The sequence below is a fragment of the Trichomycterus rosablanca genome, chromosome 9, assembly GCF_030014385.1.
Source record: "Trichomycterus rosablanca isolate fTriRos1 chromosome 9, fTriRos1.hap1, whole genome shotgun sequence".
Taxonomy (NCBI): domain Eukaryota; kingdom Metazoa; phylum Chordata; class Actinopteri; order Siluriformes; family Trichomycteridae; genus Trichomycterus; species Trichomycterus rosablanca.
In genome coordinates, this window is record NC_085996.1 from 37,998,059 (window position 1) to 38,021,929 (window position 23,871).

General features: G+C 42.8%; 1 protein-coding gene across 1 annotated transcript in view; it reads right to left on the minus strand.

The window, feature by feature from the left end:
* rgs6 (regulator of G protein signaling 6) overlaps nucleotides 1–23,871 on the minus strand; it is a 114,770-nt gene that overhangs the window by 30,780 nt on the left and 60,119 nt on the right. Inside the window, exons 3-5 of the mRNA XM_063002382.1 lie at nucleotides 4,326–4,422; nucleotides 2,971–3,021; nucleotides 2,724–2,830 (exon numbers count right to left, since the gene is read on the minus strand). Of these exons, the coding sequence (XP_062858452.1) occupies nucleotides 2,724–2,830; nucleotides 2,971–3,021; nucleotides 4,326–4,422 (255 nt within the window). The remainder of the gene's footprint in view (nucleotides 1–2,723; nucleotides 2,831–2,970; nucleotides 3,022–4,325; nucleotides 4,423–23,871) is intronic.

Here is a 23,871-nt window from a genome sequence, read left to right on the forward strand (position 1 = left end):
ATGGACTATCACACACACAACCTACCTCATGAACATTAAACCTCATAATACAATGCACAACTGTATATTCAATGACTGCTGCTATGCATATTTGCACCTTAAAACAACTTAAACAACTTAAAAGTTACTTAAAATAACTTAAAATGCTGCTATATTCTTAAACATTGCACAATTTTTCTGCACCTTAAACAACTGCTGCTATGTGCCTTTTTTTTACTACCTTAGTTTACTTTTATTTCTATTTTTACTCATTGTATGTAAAAGTTTTTATAGTTTAAGTTTATATTTAAAAAGTTTTTATACTAAGTTTTTTGTTGTTTTGTTTTTATGTATAATACTTTGACGTTTGGAGGACGAACAAAGTAAGAATTTCATTGTACAGTGTAACTGCTGGTTTTTCTGTGCACATGACAATAAAACTCTTGAATCTTGAATCTTGAAGTGACCATGGGTCTCGTATCAAGCAAGACTGAAGAAACATTCCACTAGCAAAACAGAAACATCAGCATCCTCTGTTTCCAAACCATTAAAAAGTCATATTAATAGTAACACCATGGTAAACACACCTCTGTCCCAACTGTTTCTGAAGTTTTGGGCATAGACATGGACCAGTATGTGCTTCAAATCTTGCAACAACAGTATAGTGATCTGAAAGGGTACTGCTTACCCCAGATAAAGAGAAACTTTGTTTTGGGGGCATGGCAATAACTAGGTGACCAATCAGATCTCAGAGGCCACAAGTGTGCACCAATCAAGCTCCATCGTTTCAGTCAAATAACAAGGAAACAGTCAAGAACATGTATGACAAATGTGCTCATACATACACTGATCAGCCATAACATTAAAACCACCTCCTTGTTTCTACACTCACTGTCCATTTTATCAGCTCCACTTACCATATAGAAGCATTTTGTAGTTTTACAATTACTGACTGTAGTCCATCTGTTGCTCTACATACCTTTTTAAACTGCTTTCACCCTGTTCTTCAATGGTCAGGACCACCACAGAGCAGGTATTATTTGGGTGGTGGATCATTCTCAGCACTGCAGTGACACTGACATGGTGGTGGTGTGTTAGTGTGTGTTGTGCTGGTATGAGGGGATCAGACACAGCAGCGTCGCTGGAGTTTATGTAGTCTGGACAGGGGCTGCTGATACTGATTCTCAAACAGCTTCCAAGTGTTCATCAGTAAGAATGGACTGATATTTAGACGTCATTATTTTCATGTTGAAAAGGCTGATTCACACAAGTAGGTAGATCCAAAAATATGTGGCTCATTTTCTAAAGTTTGGATTTTTTTTCCTCAGCCAGCAAGTTCCAGACTTGTCCAGCAGAGGCGCTTGACTTCATATGAATGTCAGATTGAGGGTTAAAATATTTCCGTCAGCTTTTCCACATATTTACGGAGCCCCTTAGTTGACATCTCCTAAAAAATTAAAAAATAACGCGTGGCCACGACTTAGTAAGGAGTGGGAATGAGATCGTGGCCACGACTTAAAAAGGTTGAAACAGTTGAATATTGTTTACTCTGTTCCCTGTCTTGACTATCGTGTCAATAAACAGAATGGACGATTAAAGAATTGTACTTGCTTACTTTATATTTATTACATCTACAACAGTAGCGAACATTAATGTGTGTATAAACATTATTAAGACAACCCGCATACATCTGTGTGTGCGTCGCTCTAACAGTTCCGTACCGAAACATAAAACCATCACACGTTCCATACATTAACACATGCTGTTAGCCGTAGATTGTTTCTTTTGGAGCCTTGATGTAATATGCATCAATGTCTCCCTCCTGGGTGTAACAGATGATCACACCATATTCAACTGTTTCCCCTAACAACATGTGTTAACGTATGGAACGTGTGATGGTTTTATGTTTCGGTACGGAACTGTTAGAGCGACGCACACACAGATGTATGCGAGTTGTCATAGTAATGTTTATACACACGTTAATGTTCGCTACTGTTGTAGATGTAATAAATATAAAGTAAGCAAGTACAATTCTTTAATCGTCCATTCTGTTTATTGACACGATAGTCAAGACAGGGAACAGAGTAAACAATATTCAACTGTTTCAACCCTTTTAAGTCGTGGCCACGATCTCATTCCCTTTCCTTACTAAGTCGTGGCCACGCGTTATTAAGGCGTGGGAACGCGTTAATAAGTCGTGGCCACACGTTATTTTTTTTTTAGGGGATGTCACCTTAGGGGCGCCGCACGTATTATCGAAACAGCGTCTCTGCAGCATTCTTACCCGAATCGGAAAAATGCAAAAATGGTGCAAAATGGCTACTGATGAATGAAAACTTTCTAGATTCACTGTGCTTTAGGCGGGCTGAGGCGTAGCTATGGTAAATTAAGGAAACAGTGGCCACATTTCATGTCAGTCACGTTGACCTGTTTGAATGAGGAGCGATCTACCAGCATGCACTGTGTGATCGACTGGTAGATCGTGATCGACGTATTGGGCACCCCTGATTTAGAGGTTTATCTCCTGCATGAACGGAAAATAATGGATTACAAACAAGAGAAAGTTCTGTTTAGTTCTGAATTCATTCATTCACTGTCTGTTTTACCTCCGCTTTATCCTGGTCAGGGTCGCGGTGGGTCTGATTCACTGGGCGAAAGGCGAATTTAAGTGAATTAAACAAGCTAGATAGTTTCAACTTCTCTATCTTCTATATTTGCGTCTTTTCTGGAGTTTAGTATCTCACCTGGAAGCGGTAAAATGTGCCGTCATCCTTCAAGGTGAGCACATGGTCTGAGATGGGGAAGATGTAGCCCTGAGCAGCAATCAGACCCCCGATGTGCAAGGCCTCAGCTGCAACAGCATCAAGCGTGAAAACACAATAAATGAGAAGAATTCTGTTCATGTAGAGCCGATTGACTCGTGCGGTGAGACCTGAGCTCACTGTGGTTTCTGTTTAACTCTGTTAAGTGGTGAGAGGAAATCTCACCTACCTGGATCATCAATGAGCAGATTCTTCATCAACCACTGAATGATTTCTGAGCCTGGAATTCAGAAGAGAACGTTAAAAAGTGAAACCTGTAAAAAGGTCTATTCAATAATTCATTCACTCATTCACTCATTCATTCATTCATTCATTCACTCATTCACTCACTCATTCATTTATTCACTCATATATTCATTTATTCATGTATTCATTTATTCATTCATTCACTCATTCATTTATTCATTCATTCATTCATTAATTCACTCACTCACTCCCTCATTCACTCATTCATTCACTCATTCATTCACTCATTCGTTCACTCATTCACATATTCATTCACTCATTCATTTATTCACTCACTCACTCACTCACTCATTCATTAATTCACTCATTCATTTATTCATTCACTCATTCATTCACTCATCATTTACTCATTCATTCATTAATTCACTCACTCACTCACTCCCTCATTCATTAATTCATTCACTCATTCACTCATTCACTCATTCACTCATTCATTCATTCATTCACTCACTCACTCACTCATTCACATATTCATTCATTCATTCATTTATTTATTCACTCATTCACTCGTTCATTCACTCATTCATTCACTCGTTCATTCACTTATTCACTCATTTATTCACTCATTCATCCACTCATTCACTCACTTATTCACTCATTCATTTATTCATTCATTCACTCATTCATTCACTTATTCACTCATTTATTCACTCATTCATTCACTCATTCATTTATTTTTTCATCCACTCATTCACTCATTCATTCACTCATTCATTTATTCATTCATTCACTCATTCATTCACTTATTCATTCACTCATTCATTTACTGTCTGTTTTACCACTGTTTTAATTTGATTCGTTTAGCGAAAGGCAGGAAACACCTCAGACAGGTCGCCAGTCTATCACAAAGCACACACACACACACACACACACACACACACACACACACTTGGGGCAATTTAGCATCTCCAGTTGGCCTAACTGCCAGTCTTTGGACTTGTAGGAGGAAACCAGAGCACCCATAGGAAACCCACACAGACACACGGAGAACATGCAAACTCCACACAGGAAGGATTAAGAAGAATAAAAGCCAGACGGCGCTACCCACTGCTGGCTGCGCAACTGCGATGTTTCTCAAACTGTGGTCACAAAAAGTGAATAAAAAGAATTTATTTGAAATCATTGTTTTATATACCGGTTAGTTCAGCTCTGGATTAACCTACATAATAGGACGTGTGTCCACATACTATTGGCCATATTGTGTATCAAAGTTCTAACAGTCAGAGATGTTTTATAGGAGAAGGATTTATAAATAACACAGCGATCGATTCCTCTCACCTGTGACGACGCTAGGAATCTTTGTCATGAAGCTCTTGACGGTTCTGATGGGAACTCCGTCAGTTTCATCCTGGATTCTGGTGATTATATCTTCAATCTGCCATCAGAGAGAGAAACGGCTGCATGAGTTGCCATGTTTAATACAAGTCATTACATTCTGGATGGAACAATGAACCATCACGCTAATGTCTTGCTGTATCGTCAAAACAGCTTAATGTAAAGATAACACAAACTTTATAGCAGATTATATTCAGCTAATTGGACCTAAAAGCAACATTAAAACCTTCAGCAGCTCACCTACAGTAGAGAATGTTAAATATAACGTTATATATACATATATATACAGTAGATATTCCTATATATGCATATCTGTAAATATACTGATCAGCCATAACATTAAAACCACCTCCTTGTTTCTACACTCACTGTCCATTTTATCAGCTCCACTTACCATATAGAAGCACTTTGTAGTTCTACAATTACTGACTGTAGTCCATCTGTTTCTCTACATACTTTGTTAGCCCCCTTTCATGCTGTTCTTCAATGGTCAGGACCCCCACAGGACCCCCACAGAGCAGGTATTATTTAGGTGGTGGATGATTCTCAGCACTGCAGTGACACTGACATGGTGGTGGTGTGTTAGTGTGTGTTGTGCTGGTATGAGTGGATCAGACACAGCAGCGCTGCTGGAGTTTTTAAACACCTCACTGTCACTGCTGGACTGAGAATAGTCCACCAACCAAAAATATCCAGCCAACAGCGCCCCGTTGGTCCTGTGACCACTGATGAAGGTCTAGAAGATGAGCAAATCAAACAGCAGCAATAGATGAAGGATCGTCTCTGATTTTACATCTACAAGGTGGACCGACTAGGTAGGAGTGTCTAATAGAGTGGACAGTGAGTATTTAAAAACTCCAGCAGTGTCCATGTCAGTGTCACTGCAGTGCTGAGAATGATCCACCACCATAATAATACCTGCTCTGTGGTGGTCCTGTGGGGGTCCTGACCATTGAAGAACAGGGTGAAAGCAGGCTAAAAAGGTATGTAGAGAAACAGATGGACTACAGTCAGTAATTGTAGAACTACAAAATGGACAGTGAGTGTAGAAACTTTGTTATGGCTGATCAGTGTATGTAAATAATCTGTATCTTGCACTTCTGGTTAGATGCTGCTGCATTTTATTAGCTCTGCACAAAGACAATAAAGTTGACGGGGCGTGGCACATAAACGTGAGCTCCGGGAGCACAGAGAGACAGGATTTGTGACATGCTCATAGTTTTTGTGTCATACATGTGTACTCTCACCAAGACAAACTCCTCATGTGTGTAACATACTGGGTGAAATAAAGTGATTCTGATTCTGATTCTGAAGATGAACGATATAATCAGATCGATTACTGCTGGAGGAAAATGACTGGTGCTAAACAGAGAGCGACCAGATTAGGAAACGCTATCAGCTCTTCAGATTGCAGGTTGTCATCACCGCTCCCTGGTGCTCAACACGCTTACGAGATCGCGGTTGCTTAATGCATCGCTATATATAAACCCGAACTATGGCAGCCTATATATAAACCTAAACTATGGCAGCTTTCAACCACGGGCAAAGTGCCAGAAACACAAAACAAGCCCACTTTCATCCTGTCAGAAAAGAATCCGTGTAATTTACTATATTTTGATGATATGATATTTACATTTACATTTTCTGCATTTAGCAGATGCCCTTATCCAAAGCGACTTACATTAGTTACAGTATACAGTTTGAGCAACTGAGGGTTAAGGGCCTTGCTCAAGGGCCCAACAGCAGCAACCTGGCAGTGGTCGGGCTTGAACCAGCAACCTTCTGGTTACTAGTCCAGTACCTTAACCAGTAGGCTACGGCTTGCCCGATATGATACGATATAGCTTTATTATGGTGTATTATAGAAGCTGTGGTATGGTTATTACATATGACTGTGACTATGGTATTAAAGGGTGGCATGGTGGCTCTGTGAGAGCAAGAAGATCCTGGGTTTGATTCCCAGTTGGAGCGACAGGTCCTTTCTGTGTGGAGTTTGCATGTTCTCCTTCCACAGTACAAAGATGTGCAAGTGAGTTACAGTTTGTTATACTGTACAACCTTGTATTAATATAATGATATTTTATTTACATTTTTGGCATTTAGCGGACACTTTTATCCAAAGCGACTTACAGTACTGTGACAGTATACTGTCTAAGCAATTGAAGGTTAAGGGCCTTGCTCAGGGGCCCAACATGGGCAACCTGGAAGTGGTGGGGCTTAAACCTGTGACCTTTTTTTGAGTACTAGTCCAGTACCTTAACCCGCTAGGCTACAAGAGCCCACAGACTTACAGTACCATGACACAGCATATTGTCTAAGCAATTGAGGGTTAAGAGCCTTGCTCAAGGGCCCAACATGGGCAACCTGGAAGTCGTGGGGCTTGAACCAGCAACCTTTTTTGATTGCTAGTCCTGTACCTTAAACATGAAACTTGATATATATAAAATGAAAACTGATAAATATAAAATGAAACTTGATATATATAAAATGAAAACTGATAAATATAAAATGAAACTTGATATATATAAAATGAAACTTGATATATATAAAATGAAACTCGATATATATAAAATAAAACTCGATATATATAAAATAAAACTCGATATATATAAAATGAAACTTGATATTTATAAGATGAAACTTGACATATATAAAATGAAAACTGATATATATAAAATGAAACTTGATATATATAAAATGAAACTTGATATATATAAAATGAAAACTGATATATATAAAATAAAAACTGATATATATATACTATATATATATATATATATATATATCAGTATTCAGTCCATATATATCGAGTCTTATTATATATACAGTGCCTTGCAAAAGTATTCAGCCCCCTTGAACTTTTCAACCTTTTGCCACATTTCAGCCTTCAAACATAACGATATGAAATTGTAATTTTTTGTGAAGAATCAACAACAAGTGGGACACAATCGTGAAGTAGAACGAAATTTATTGGATATTTTAAACTTTTTTTAGAAATAAAAAACTAAAAAGTGGGGCGTGCAATATTATTCAGCCCCTTTACTTTCAGTGCAGCAAACTCACTCCAGAAGTTCAGTGAGGATCTCTGAATGATCCAATGTTGACCTAAATGACTGATGGTGATAAATAGAATCCACCTGTGTGTAATCAAGTCTCCGTATAAATGCACCTGCTCTGTGACAGTCTCAGAGTTCTGTTTAAAGCGCAGAGAGCATCATGAAGACCAAGGAACAAACCAGGCAGGTCCGAGATACTGTTGTGGAGAAGTTTAAAGCCGGATTTGGATACAAAAAGATTTCCCAAGCTTTAAACATCTCAAGGAGCACTGTGCAAGCGATCATATTGAAATGGAAGGAGTATCAGACCACTGCAAATCTACCAAGACCCGGCCGTCCCTCTAAACTTTCAGCTCAAACAAGGAGAAGACTGATCAGAGATGCAGCCAAGAGGCCCATGATCACTCTGAATGAACTGCAGAGATCTACAGCTGAGGTGGGAGACTCTGTCCATAGGACACAATCAGTCGTACACTGCACAAATCTGGCCTTTATGGAAGAGTGGCAAGAAGAAAGTCATTTCTCAAAGATATCTATAAAAAGTCACCTGGGAGACACACCAAACATGTGGAAGAAGGTGCTCTGGTCAGATGAAACCAAAATCGAACTTTTTGGCCACAATGCAAAACGTTATGTTTGGCGTAAAAGCAACACAGCTCATCACCCTGAACACACCATCCCCACTGTCAAACATGGTGGTGGCAGCATCATGGTTTGGGCCTGCTTTTCTTCAGCAGGGACAGGGAAGATGGTTAAAATTGATGGGAAGATGGATGGAGCCAAATACAGGACCATTCTGGAAGAAAACCTGTTGCAGTCTGCAAAAGACCTGAGACTGGGACGGAGATTTATCTTCCAACAAGACAATGATCCAAAACATAAAGCAAAATCTACAATGGAATGGTTCACAAATAAACGTATCCAGGTGTTAGAATGGCCAAGTCAAAGTCCAGACCTGAATCCCATCGAGAATCTGTGGAAAGAGCTGAAAACTGCTGTTCACAAACGCTCTCCATCCAACCTCACTGAGCTCGAGCTGTTTTGCAAGGAAGAATGGGCAAAAATTTCTGTCTCTCGATGTGCAAAACTGATAGAGACATACCCCAAGCGACTTGCAGCTGTAATCGCAGCAAAAGGTGGCGCTACAAAGTATTAACGCAAGGGGGCTGAATAATATTGCACAGCCCACTTTTCAGTTTTTTATTTCTAAAAAAAGTTTAAAATATCCAATAAATTTCGTTCCACTTCACGATTGTGTCCCACTTGTTGTTGATTCTTCACAAAAAATTACAATTTCATATCGTTATGTTTGAAGCCTGAAATGTGGCAAAAGGTTGAAAAGTTCAAGGGGGCTGAATACTTTTGCAAGGCACTGTATATATATATATATATATATATATATATATATATATATATATATATATATATATATATATATATATATCTATCAGTTTTCATTTTATATATATCGGTTTTCATTCCATATATATCAGTGTTTGCTATATATTTCCTGTTTGGCTTGCCATAAACAGCACATATACACGAATCTAGAACCAGAGAGCTTGTTTCTGTTGTATTTATGTTTTAAAATGCCTACATAACATCCCTCCATTACAGACTCCCTCTATTACCCCTCTCATTTTCGTCTACAGCGGTGTTCACTGTGGTTGAAGATCCTGCCTCTCCGCCTGTGAAAGCACTCCAGGCCTGTTACTGCGCTCTCGCCCGTGGGGAAAACACTACAAACGGATCGATGAGAGCGTCCGCCACCCCGGGGCTCGGCACAGGACGGCCCTGTTCCTCTTCATACAACACCGGTGCACCGCGCTCCGGTTCCTGCCCCACGGCGGCCTCGGCTGAACATCTTAATCGATAACCGGGACAGAACGTACACCGCGCCGGAGGGCACGAACAAAATAGTGTAACGTATTTCTCTACATACTTTTTTAACCTGCTTTCATGCTGTTCTTCAATGGTCAGGACCCCCACAGGACCACCACAGAGCAGGTATTATTTGGGTGGTGGATCATTCTCAGCACTGCAGTGACACTGACATGGTGGTGGTGTGTTAGTGTGTGTTGTGCTGGTATGAGTGGATCAGACACAGCAGCGCTGCTGGAGTTTTTAAATACCGTGTCCACTCACTGTCCACTCTATTAGACACTCCTACCTAGTCGGTCCAACTTGTAGATGTAAAGTCAGAGACGATCGCTCATCTATCGCTGCTGTTTGAGTCGGTCATCTTCTAGACCTTCATCAGTGGTCACAGGACGCTGCCCACGGGGCGCTGTTGGCTGGATATTTTTGGTTGGTGGACTATTTTCAATCCAGCAGTGACAGTGAGGTGTTTAAAAACTCCAGCAGCGCTGCTGTGTCTGATGAGGCTTGAAACAGCGACCTTCTGATTACTAGTCCAGTATCTTAACCACTAGGCTACAGCTTGCATTAAAATATGCTTAATATGCTTATTATGTATTAAAATATGCTTCAAAGCATCAGACAGAAGAGAAACCAGGATAAAAGAACAAAGGAACACATTTTCTTTGCTGTTTTCAAACAATTTCAGTCATTTTAATAAATTTAAGGAAGCACACCCATATAAGCACCAGCGCATTATGGTTAGAGGTGATCCCAAGAAGGTTAATTAGAATGAACGAGTGGATAAAGGGGTGCAAATTAGATCTTTACGGCCGATTCTTCATGAATTCTGATGAACTGCTTCAATTGATTTTTATTTCTGCACCAGTAAGCTGGTGTGCCACACGTGCCACCTTCTAACTGGTGCGTGAATGACTGATAATGAGCAGAGCAACACTTCTTTCATCTGGTTAAAGAGGAGCACACGGCTTATGAAAGATTAAGAAACGTTATCAGCATCAGTCATTACACAGTTTGTCTCTTTTTTCCGTAGCCAATTCCGTAGTCTTCCGTTGCTGTGGACCACGATCGTGTCTGAGGAGGGTATATTTACCTGGCACACGCTCCCTCCGACGCATGTACAGTCCACCAACCCCTAATTCACCTTGTTCCTCCACTTCTGGACAGGAGCCTCGGGATACTAACCAGGGTCCTTACACAGCGCCGAAGACCCCGCCCCCTTTTTAATCCGGGCATTTCCCACCCAGCAGACAGTGGACAATTTTATCTGCTGGCTCTGCCAATTGTGCCCTCATCTCAAGTCTCATTGTCCTCATCTCAAGTCTTGTGTCTCAAGACATATGAAGCTACAGTCAAACTGACTACGTCAGACTGCCCTATTAAACTTAAAACCTGGGAAGATCTAATGATAGAGACTGTCCATGGAATAAATTCATATGAATTTAAATGAGCTTTCTAACCAACACGTTGGGCATCAATTTTAGATCATCACAAAGGAAACTTAACACACATTCCTTCATAATGAAGTGAAAAATATGTGATGGAGAAGGAGATCAGATGTCTAGATAATGAAAGTCAGAACCAGCATTAACTTCTTTAGCAATTTAAGCTACAGTAGCTCGTCTGTTGGATCGGACCACACAGGCCAGCCTTCGCTCCCCACGTGCATGAATGAACCCCATGACCCATGACCCTGTCGCCGGTTTACCACCGTTCCTTCCCTGGACCACTGCAGACCAGGACACACCCCACAAGAACTGCAGATTTGGAGATGCTCTGACTCAGTCGTCTAGCCATCGCAATTTGGTCCTCGTCAAAGTTGCTCAGATCCTCACGCTTTTTCCTGCTTCTAATATCAACTTTGAGGATAAAATGTTCACTCGCTGCCTAATACAGTCCCCCCCCCCCACTAACAGGTGCCGTGATGAAGAGATAATCAGTGTTATTCACTTCACCTGTCGGTGCTCATAATGTTATGCCTAGTCGGTGTAAATATATATATCTCAGCTGTGCTACCAGTCGGCGGGGCGCCTCATAGCGGGCACAATTGGCAATGCCTGCAACAGATAAGATTGGCCACTAAGTCTGCTGGGTGGGAAAATACCGGATTAAAAAGGATGTGAGATCTTTGAAACTGTGAAGTACACGCCTGTGCAGACATCAGCGTTTGACTCTCCACGCACAAGACTGCCCTCACTGACGCATCCACTGAAGTATGGACAAATAAGAAGAGGTCGGTGAATTGTGCATGTGTCAGAAGGAGCAAAATATACCCTCCTCAGACGTGACCAGGGTCCCCAGCAGTGGAAGATTAATTGGCTACGCTTAATTGGGAGAGAAAGGGAGAAAATGTGTAAATAAAATAGCAAAAAAATGTACAAGAAAAGTGCACGCCGGTCACGTTTCACATTACAGTAGACGTGTTTGCTGTTTGCCGTTGTAAAAGCAGCCCAATCAAAGGTGTGAAATGAAGAGTTTGGCTGATGAGAGTGAGACGAGTCTCTTCTCTCTCGATGCTGATGGGTTCTGAAGAGCAGGCAGCAGCAGATGTGGGTGGTTAGATGCTCTCTCCTTATCAATCAAGCCCAGCATCGCAAACTTGATTACAACACTTCACCACCGCCTTTAATCGACACTTACTGAGAGGAAGAAAGGAGGAGAACAGAGCCTCACAACTGCGAGCGCGCAAACCGGGGTGCCAAGGTCATCTGAAGGAAATGTCAAACGATGGAAGCTAACAGTAATGAGCGTCCACTTGTTCATCATCGCCGAGTGTGAGCGTGAGGTCAGAGCATGCAAAATGAGTCTTTTTATTCAGGCATTTTTATGTAGGACAGCCTGAGCAGGCACACGACTGCAGGAGGTGGTACGACTGCTGTGAATAAACGCACGAGGTGAACGTGTGCTAGTCGTACACCAGGGGTGTCCACACTTTCGTCATTGTGATCTTTGAAGCTTTTTTAAATGCACTTCAGTTCCTATATTGATGTTCAGCTTTACAGGGCAAGCGAGTGAAAAATCACACTGACCTTATTCTAATGATTTACACTGAATGGTGTCGGTCAGGTTTATGTAGTCTGGACAGGAGCTGCTGATACTGATTCTCAATCAGCTTCCAAGTGTTCATCAGTGTGGACCCATATTTACACTTCATTATTTTCATGTTAAAAAAGACTGATTCACTCAAGTAGGTCGATCCAAAAATGCTGTTAAATATGTGACACAATTACTTAAGGATATTTTTCCGCAGCCAGCAAGTTCCAAACTTGTCCAGCAGAGGCGCTTGACTTCATATGAATGTCGGATTGAGGGTTAAAATTTCTCTGTCAGCTTCTTCCACGTATGAACGTAACATCGTCTCTGCATTGTTCTTACCTGAATCGAACCGTTTTTGGTTTCTTTGTTCTTGGTTGTGCACTACAGAGATGTTCACATATCACAAAATATCCAAGTCAAGTCACGAGTCAATATAATAAACACAAAACATATATTGGAAATGTAGCTTAGAAATAAACAAATAATCTGTAAGTTCAGATAAAAAACAACAACAGATTAGCGAGTGTATTTAGCCGTTTTACTTTGTACCTTTACTTTCCTAGGTACCAGTTAAAAGCTTGAACTGACGTTTTGTTTTCATTGCAAATCACGGCACAGCGGCCAAAATCCCAAAGACAGCAAAAAAAAATCATAACCACTGCTTACCTTAGCTTCTGTTCTTCCAGATGCTATTACATTTATAAGCGTGTGTCCCATTAGGAATAGAATCCGTTATTTTGTAAATGTGCTTATAATTAAAAACCTCCAAACTTTTCCCGGTTGTGAAGTAAAACAGGAAGTCGTTAGAAAGCCGATCGAGCGTTTCATTACCACGTCAACTGTGTGACACAAACTGAATAAATGCAAATAACAGCATTTCTTACTAACGATTACAATCAGAAGCTCTGATTGGTTCAGAAAGCGGTTCTTTCAACCATTAGCGTCAATTCTGTAGGAGTGTTTCATTCACACCAGCTGTTCCAGTGAAGTGCACTACGTAGGGTATTCCACCATTTTAAGTGAGATTCATATTAAAAGGAGGGAGTAGGGAGCGATGCTTCATCGCTACGCCAGAAGCTGGCTGGAACATTTACCCGTTGCGTGCGTTGCTGGTTAAGACGGCCGGAGCGTTATTATTATTAGAGAGCAGAAAATGACATGATCAGAATGTATATACAGTATATATATATTTGTCACACGTAACTAATGTTAACACACGCTGACTTCTGTTGTATACGAGTCATTTCTTGCGAATCATGAGTCGAGTCCAAGTCATTTGAAACGAGTCCGAGTCGAGTCTAAATCTCTGGTGCACTCATCTTCACAAACAGTGCAGGTTACAAAAGGAAAACTGGCTACTGATAAATGAAAACTTTCTAGATTCGCGGTGCTTTAAGCGGGATGGTAACAAACAATGGCCACATTTCATGTCAATCACGCTGACCTGTTTGAATGATCGACGTATTGGGCGCCCCTGTCATACGGCATCCTGCTGCTCGTCCACTCCGACTGTCCCTGATTGATAACGTGACCTGCATTTAACATCCAACAACTTCATCAAAAGATCACAGCTTCAAGCTTCATACCTGCCGGGTTTCCACCTTTGGGCCCTTAAAAAGGCTCCTGATTGCTTGGATTGTATTCGGTCACGATTGTAAGTCACTTTTGGATAAAAAGCACCTGCTATAATAGAGTAATTCCTTTGCATGATTTGCTCATTATGTCCTCTTGTCATCTTGTACAGCAACAACCGACCTTTGGCTGCATCCCAAACCACACACTGTCCTAGAAACTCAGCACTCAAATTAGTGCACCACTACGCTGCAGTTAAAGTTCTGACATTAAACGGAGCCCGTGGACTACTTGCTTCTCACAGCATGTAGGTTTTTCATGACAGCAGGATCTTCTTCCTATTTTTTTCATCCCTGAGCAACTTGTTAGGTTCATCCGTGGGAAAATATCACTTTTACTCTGTAATAAACAACCTGACGCATCTTTTATTGTGTAGCACACTGTGCTAACAATAACACTTATTTTTAATAATAATGTGCTGCGGCCGCTCAAGTGGCGCAGCGGTAAAGTACGCTAGCGCACCAGAGTTGGGGTTTCGAATACATTGTATCGAATCTCAGCTCTGCCTTTCCGACTGGGCTGGGCGGCAGCATGAACAACGATTGGCTGTCGGATCATAGGTCCTCATAACTGGTGCAACTGCGGCCCCTGCTGGCTGACTGATGCCGCCTGCACAGGGCTGAGGTATAATGCTGATGGGGGTGTGGCCCTCCATACACAGTGCCCGGCAAGTATATGAACTCGACTTGTGCAGGTGAAAAATGCACTATTTGCACTAACTGTGCGTACCGGAGGGGGTGTATGTCAATTGAGGGGTGTCCTCAGTCAGCGGTGAAGGGTCAAATCAGTATAGAGGACGCAATCAGGGTAATTGGACACGACTAGATTAGGGGAAAAAACAAAAGTAAATAAAAAGAAATAAATACAAATAATAACGTGCTGCATGTTTAGTACATTTTCTGTTAGGTAGTGTAAGGGGTCCAGCTGTACGCCCGGCGGCGGGCATGCGTGGACCGCTGGAACTCCAACTCCCAGTCAGCCTGGCACGAATCAGACGCAATAGGGAACAGCTGAGAATTATTACTGATGACGGAGGACTCCCGCCCCCGCCTGCATTTAAGCAGATGTGTTCACGGGCGGTGTTCACCGTCGCACCTTCTGCTTACTTTCACGCTACATAGTGCTTGTTATTTTGGTAGGGAAAGCCGATAACGTCAGGCTGCATAGCGGGGCACATAACGGTATGGCATTGCCCGAGGTAATTTCTACTGTTAAGGAAAGAAAGATTTATTTCTTGGGGCGACTTTCCTCTCATCGGTAGTGCACTGTCTCTCTCTCTCTCTATTCCATAATCGATGTAAAAGTGTGCTTCTCTACACACGTGATCATCTCTGTGTAGTGTGTTCTGCACCTCAAAAAAACAAACCAGTTAAGTTTTACGCTCCCGACAGTTTCATAGTGTCATAGTGTCTATGTACAGTTTATGTCTTTCTTTATAAACTCAGCAACTCTAAAGACGCTCAGTTACACTCGCAATCGGTTAGTCAAAATGTCCAATATGTCGAAATCTAAAGCAGTTAAAAACATGACTCGGGTAACTGAGTTTGGAAAACTCCCGACCAATTCTGTTGACATGTGGGAGAGGTGTCAAAACATGGATGAGCATTAGCCTTACACTGTCTAATGTTAAGATAGCTGTGTTGTGTAATGTAGCTTCATTTATTCTAACATTCAATTTATGAGTGTAATTTCATGACTGCAGTGAAATGTGGCTCTTTTGTTTTGATCAGCCATAACATTAAAACCCCCTCACTGTCCATTTTATCAGCTCCACTTACCATATAGAAGCACTTTGTAGTTCTACAATTACTGACTGTAGTCCATCTGTTTCTCTACATGCTTTGTTAGCCCCCTTTCATGCTGTTCTTCAATGGTCAGGACCCCCACAGGACCACCACAGAGCAGGTATTATTTAGGTGGTGGATCATTCTCAGCACTGCAGTGACACTGACATGGTGGTGGTGTGTTAGTGTGTGTTGTGCTGGTATGATGGAGTTTTTAAACACCTCACTGTCACTGCTGAACTGAGAATAGTCCACCAACCAAAAACATTCAACCAACAGCACCCCGTCCTGTGGGCAGCGTCCTGTGACCACTGATGAAGGTCTAGAAGATGACCGACTCAAACAGCAGCAATAGATGAGCGATCGTCTCTGACTTTACATCTACAAGGTGGACCAGCTAGGTAGGAGTGTCTAAAAGAGTGGACAGTGAGTGGACACGGTGTTTAAAAACTCCAGCAGCGCTGCTGTGTCTTTTCCTCTCATACCAGCACAACACACACTAACACACCACCACCATGTCAGTGTGACTGCAGTGCTGAGAATGATCCACCACCTAAATAATACCTGCTCTGTGGTGGTCCTGTGGGGGTCCTGACCACTGAAGTACAGGGTGAAAGCAGGTTAAAAAAGTATGTAGAGAAACAGATGGACTACAGTCAGTAATTGTAGAACTACAAAGTGCTTCTATATGGTAAGTGGAGCTGATAAAATACTAACTATATCCAAAGAGCAACCATCTGTTTTACGAGTCCATTACTTTAACCACTGAGCTGCTACTGCCCATATAATACATCATCAACATTAAGAACATAAACTTTTTATTGCCACACAGTAAGAAGGGCTTGTGTTCAATTCCCTGATATCAGGTGGAAAAATTGTTTTTTTGCTCAATATGCTGGTGAAATGAGACAGCCTTTAAACTCCAGAAACGTGGTGTTGAAAACGAACCAGTTTTGCCCTCTGTGAGACGTTTCTTTTGAAGTGGAACGGTGCAGAACGGTTCGAGAGTCTTCACCGGCTCTTTAAAAGGGCCACGTCAGCTCCGTCCAACAGCTTTGATTTATTTTTTTACGGCCACCTGATTTGGCAGCTGGGACGTGAAATAAGTTGAGCCGCAGGTGAGGGGACGATCTCGGTTGCCCTCCGTCTCTCATCAAAGAGCCGCCGACACTAACTGTACACCTGATACTTCAAGGCCTGCAGGATTCAAAGCCAAAAAGCAGTTCAAACGCACTCGCGACGCCCGAATTAGATCTGTGGAGCGCAGTCTTCCATCGTCTTCGCTCTCCCACAGCTGCTGCTTTTTTTTATTCACAAGCAACGTAAATTGTCTTTGTAAGGTGTCGGCTGAGCCGCCGGAGCTGCTCGCACATCGGCACCGTGTCTTCAAGTCCTCAAGAAGTAAACTGCAGGAATTAAAGTCCATTTTCCAACAAAATCTCCAAGAAACACCATCTTACACTCACCCACTCACTCCATTTCTTTTTCTCACCCTTTAGCGCGTCCAATTGCCCAATTGCATCGTGCTTCCTCTCTGCCTATGCCGATCCCTGCTCTGACCGAGGAGATCGAAGCTAACCCACACCCCCTCCGACACGTGGGCAGCAAGCCGTATGCATCTTATCACCCACACATTGACATATTGAGTGTTGTGCCACCTAGTGTTGTGTAGGGAGAGACACACCCTAAGAGCACTTCTTCCCCATCTCTGTGCAGGCGCCTCTAATCAGCCAGCAGAGGTCGTAATTGCACCATTCTGACAGAGACAGACCCTATCCGGCTTAGTCCCGCCCACCTGAACAACCGGCCAATCGTTGTTCATGTGGCCGCTCAGCCTTCAGCCGGCAGGCATCGATACGATGTATTCGAGATCCCAGTCTGGTTGCAGCATGTGTTTTTACCGCAGCGCCACCTGAGCGGCCACTCACTCAATTTCTAAGCCGCTTCTCCTTATCAGGGTTGTGGGGGGTGCTGGAGCCCATCCCAGCCCTCAGTGGGTGCAAGGCCACGTCTTTGGACTGTGGGAGGAAATCGGAGCTCCCGGAGGAAACCCACACAGACACGGGGAGAACATGCAAACTCCAAGTAACATGCAAGGCAGCTCACTAGGATTTGCGCCCCATGAGCCCCCGGTCACTTAGTTTTTTGTTTCTCTTATCATCTAGGTCCAAAATGAAGGTCAGATTTGATCCGTGCCACACAGTGTGGCACGACTGTATTATGCAGCTCACCTGTCAGGAAGCATCTGCACCATGTTTCTTCACTCATTTATTCAGGTTTGTCCTTTTATTCCTCACCCGTCTGTGGGTACTGGGTCTCTACATGGCCTAAAGTATGTGGACACCAGAACATGAGCTTGCTGGACATACTAATCTAGAATCACTGGCATTAATATGGAATTGACCCCCGTTCTGGCACTATAACAGACATGCACTCTCCTGGGATATGAACAAAAGTATTGGGACACCCCTTCTAATTATTGATTTAATAATACCACTAGCCGTAGCGTAGTGGTTAAGGCACAGGACTAGTAATCCAAAGGTTTTGGGACAGACCCAATGTCCCAAGCCCCACCACTGCTAGGTTGCTGCTGTTGGGCCCTTGAACAAGGCCCTTAATCCTTAGTTCCTCAGACTGTATACTGTCTGCTTGTAGCTTGCAGTGACAGTTTAGGGAAGGCCCTTTCTCCAGTGTCCTGCACAGATCCCCGAGCTCAACCCTACTGAACAGCTTTGGAATGAACAACATCAGTGCCCAGCCATATAAATGCTCTTCTGACTGAATGGGCACACATTCCCATAGGCATGCTTCAAAGTCTTGTGAGAAGCCTTCTCAGAAATCACACAGATCACACAAAGATACCATTTCTGTTTTAATCAAGACGTCCAACAAGCTCATGGTCATGTGTCCAAATACTTTTGACCGTATAGTGTATGAGAGCGATATAAAAGTTTATTTGTCCTCACAGTTTACAGTCAGGCGGCACGGTGGCTCAGTGGGTAGCACTGTCGCCTCACAGCAAGAAGGTCCTGGGTTCGATCCTCAGACGGGTCGGTCTGGGTCCTTTCTGTGCGGAGTTTGCATGTTCTCCCCGTGTCTGTGTGGGTTTCCTCCGGGAGCTCCGGTTTCTTCCCACAGTCCAAAGACGTGCAGTCAGGTTAATTGGAGACCCTCAATGTGTGTGTGTGTGTGTGTGTGTGGACTGGCGCCCTGTCCAGGGTGTTACTGTGTGCCTTGCGCCCATTGAAAAGCTGGGATAGGCTCCAGCCCCCTGTGACCCTAATTGGACAAGCGGTTAAGAAAGTGAGTGAGTGTTTACAGTCAAGTGAGCTTTACATTGCCATGTGGTTACAGGCTGCCCTAAAAAGGCCTCATTTCTGTTTTTGATCAGCAGCTTCTGTACAAACGAGCTCGTGTTCCCATCATTAGGTCACAGACAAAGAACGTTTGCAGAAATCACGTACAAGACGTCATTTTTCATTCCACAATTTAGACATTTTATTGTTGCAGCACTGAAATCCTGACATCGGTTTCTGAATGAACTCGTGTAAGTCAGCACAAAACGATCATTGAATAGACACAGAATCATTAAAAAATCATTTTCTTTCTTTTTAAACATTCACGCCGTGTCGTTTCAATAGAACTCGGAGCGAGTATTGTCTGACGAAGCCGTACCGCCAAATGAGGTTTTTGTAGTTCACGTCGTCCGTCATGTATTGTAGAGACGGCGAGAACAGTCCCCGTCCCTTCCGCTGCGATTCACGTCTTTTTATTTACGATAACATCGCTCTGACTGAAGGAAACAGAGGATCCGCTCACATACTGGGAAATTTAATTACAACCGTGTAATTGTCTGACTGGAAGACATGGAACCAGACCAGACATTTAACTTTCTCTTCCAAACTTTAAATACAGAGCAAAAATAATGTGTTTCTAATGAAATAAAACGTTTACTGACAGTCCACAATCATGTTCAGCAGCAGATGAACGATGCTAATGCTGCTCTGCCATGTCATTGATCATTTCATCAAGCTTGCAGTTTAAAATAGATCTTATACTCATTATATGGACAAAATTATTAGGACACCCCTTTCTAATTATTAAATGTGTGTGTTTTTAATACTGCATATAAGGATATACACCGATCAACCATAACATTAAAACCACCTCCTTGTTTCTACACTCACTGTCCATTTTACCAGCTCCACTTACCATACAGAAGCACTTTGTAGTTCTACAATTACTGACTGTACTGACCGTTTTTAACCTGATTTCACCCTGTTCTTCAATGGTCAGGACCCCCAAAGGACCACCACAGAGCAGATATTATTTAGGTGGTGGATCATTCTCAGCACTGCAGTGACACTGACATGGTGGTGGTGTGTTAGTGTGTGTTGTGCTGGTATGAGTGGAGTTTTTAAATACCGTGTCCACTCACTGTCCACTCTATTAGACACTCCTACCTAGTTGGTCCACCTTGTAGATGTAAAGTCAGAGACGATCGCTCATCTATTGCTGCTGTTTGAGTCGGTCATCTTCTAGACCTTCATCAGTGGTCACAGGACGCTGCCCACGGGGCGCTGTTGGCTAGGAATTTTTGGTTGGTGGACTATTCTCAGTCCAGCAGTGACAGTGAGGTGTTTAAAAACTCCAGCAGCGCTGCTGTGTCTGATCCACTCATACCAGCACAACACACACTAACACACCACCACCATGTCAGTGTCACTGCAGTGCTGAGAATGATCCACCACCTAAATAATACCTGCTCTGTGGTGGTCCTGTGGGGGTCCTGACCATTGAAGAACAGCATGAAAGGGGTCTAACAAAGCATGCAGAGAAACAGATGGACTACAGTCAGTAACTACAAAGTGCTTCTATATGGTAAGTGAAGCTGATAAAATGCGCAATGTGTGTAGAAACAAACAGTGATGTGTGAATGTAAATTAACTAATCGTAATCTAGTTCATGTTGTAAACACCCATGTAAATTCTTGATATTGCAGATAAAACTATAAAAACTCACTACGACTTCAGTAGTAACATTTTTATTAGATTTTTTTTTCATTCTGGAAGGCAAATGAGATTTTATTATTATTATTTCTTGATTTGCTTCATATTTTTATTACTTTCCCAGCTCTGTAGTGGATCGTACACACACAGTGCCGTACCAGGACGTCCAGGTTGGATTAGGTAAATGAATTGAATACATGTGAATAAAGTACATCGTTCATGAGCTGTGAGTGGGCAGTGCCGAGAGGAAGCTGACCGTGGGCAGTAATTGAATTTACCTCGATTTAGCAGGTATTTCTCCAGCTCCTTATATTGAAAGCACAAGCAAGGTTACAGATTAGATTCTACGAGCAAAAACAATCACCAGTCAGCACCAAAATACAACAAACTGAACAGAGAAAAAAGGCTCAGCAGAGGACAGACTGATGGGTATTGTGGCGAGCGGCCGTCTTGGGTTCCCCCCGAGATGCCCTGCCTGCTCATGTCACCAAACGTGGGAGCGCTGTACTACCATGATGCAGTGCGCCCACAGCCGAAACAGTAGTAAAGGTTAAAACAGGATTAATGGTTGAATTGTTTTAGGAGCGTTTGTGTAAATAGTTGTGCTTAAAATGATGTAGCGCGTCATACTTTCTTATGTCTCGCCAACGCCACATTGGTGTCAGAAGTGGGATTTGAACCCACACCCTTACGTCATGTTTCCTTAGGTCTCGCTGACACCACATTGGTGTCAGAAGTTGGATTTGAACCCACACCCTTACGTCATGTTTCCTTAGGTCTCGCTGACACCACATTGGTGTCAGAAGTGGGATTTGAACCCACACCCTTACGTCATGTTTCCTTAGGTCTCGCCAACGCCACATTGGTGTCAGAAGTGGGATTTGAACCCATGCCTCTATGTCATGTGTCCTTTTGTCTCGCTGATGCCACATTGGTGTCAGAAGTGGGATTTGAACCCATGCCTCCACGTCATTTTTCGTTATGTCTCGCCAACGCCACATTGGTGTCAGAAGTGGGATTTGAACCCATGCCTTTACGTCATGTGTCCTTTTGTCTCGCTGATGCCACATTGGTGTCAGAAGTGTGATTTGAACCCATCCCTCTATGTCATGTTTCCTTACTTTTCGCTGACGCCACATTAGTGTCAGAAGTGGGATTTGAACCCATGCCTTTACGTCATGTTTCCTTACTTCTTGCTGACGCCACATTAGAGTCAGAAGTGGGATTTGTACCCACACCTTCACGTCATGTTTTCTTAAGTCTTACCGAGGCCACATTGATGTCAGAAGTGGGATTTGAACCCACGCCCTTACAGCATATTTTCTTATGTCTTGCCGACGCCACATTGGTGTCAGAAATGGGATTTGAACCCATGCCTTTACTTCAAATTTTCGTATGTCAGCTTATGTCAGCTTCTCTGAAGGGAGGTCAGAATGCCACTCTGACACTCTTCACACTAACCCTTAGTGGCTTATTGTTTGGGATGGCGGCAGTTTTCATGATGAAAATGTGCCTACATGGAATGGCTCACGCATTCATTCAGTCCATTTTAGACTGTCTAACACACTACACGACTGTCAAAGCGGTCGAACAGCTGCACTGTTAACACTGACCAGCGATGGGAAAGGGGTAGGGGGGTCAAACACTGCACCATCTTTCATCAGGAGGAATCAACAACGAGTCTGTCTGGGCTCCCAAAACTAGGTCACCAAAACACACATGAGAAGTGACGAGGGGGGCAACGCAATACCAACGAATCTTTTTGTAATGAACATGTGGGTATTATGGTTTGGCGTGGACGGTAAGGTCACAAATACCGTAAAGCTTGTGTGTTCGCCAGTGGGTTTCCCATCACTCCGTATCTTGCGTTCTCATTGGCTGGATCTTGACGCTGCACTCACTGCTGGTCAAAACTTGGTCGCGACACTGTTTACTCAACAGGATCTGGAGTTGCTGAAAGGTTCAGTCTGCGAGTGATCAGCGAGCCTATAAACTCCACACAGAAAGGTGTGGAAGGGATCTGCCATATTTCAGATCTTCCCCTTTTTCTCTTTCCCTTGTAATTCACACAAGCGGTGTCAAAAGTGGGATTTGAACCCACGACTTCATGTTATGTTTCTTTACATACTACCGACACCCTAGTATGTTAGACAGATATACACCGATCAGCCATAACATTAAAACCACCTCCTTGTTTCTACACTCACTGTCCATTTTATCAGCTCCACTTACCATATAGAAGCACTTTGTAGCCCTACAATTACTGACTGTATTCCATCTGTTTCTCTGCATGCTTTGTTAGCCCCCTTTCATGCTGTTCTTCAAAGGTCAGGACCGCCACAGAGCAGGTATTATTTAGGTGGTGGATCATTCTCAGCACTGCAGTGACACTGACATGGTGGTGGTGTGTTAGTGTGTGTTGTGCTGGTATGAGTGGATAAGACACAGCAGCGCTGCTGGAGTTTTTAAACACCTCACTGTCACTGCTGGACTGAGAATAGTCCACCAAACAAAAATATCCAGCCAACAGCGCCCCGTGGGCAGTGTCCTGTCCCGGGGAGCAATCACCAAACTATGTCACCAAAACACACATGAGAAGTGACGAGGGGGGGCAACGCAATACCAATGTGTGAGAAATCATCCAAGCTGTTTGTGAAATGAATCTTTTAGTAATGAACATGTGGGTATTATGGTTTGGCATGAACGATATGGTGTGTTTGCCAGTGTTTTCTGATAGAAACTAGATTTTGCTCGAGCCGTTTATGCTTGTTAACACTTATATGCTCCTCCATTGGGTTTCCCATCACTCCATATCTTGCTTTCTCATTAGCTGGACCTTGACGCTGCACAGTCACAACCTTCTTGCTGTGAGGCGATAGTGCTACCCACCGAGCCATCGTGCCACTCTGGATTAAAAACACATTTTTTTTTAAATTCCAAACACACCAACCTCTTCAGATCTTAAGGACTCATGTTGCTGTGCAGCCCTCACTCTACCAGCTGTGCCGCCGTGCCACCCTAAAATACAACAAACACTAAATCATTTCAATCAGATCTTGATTTGTGCTGTTCTCGATTGCATGATGATTGTATT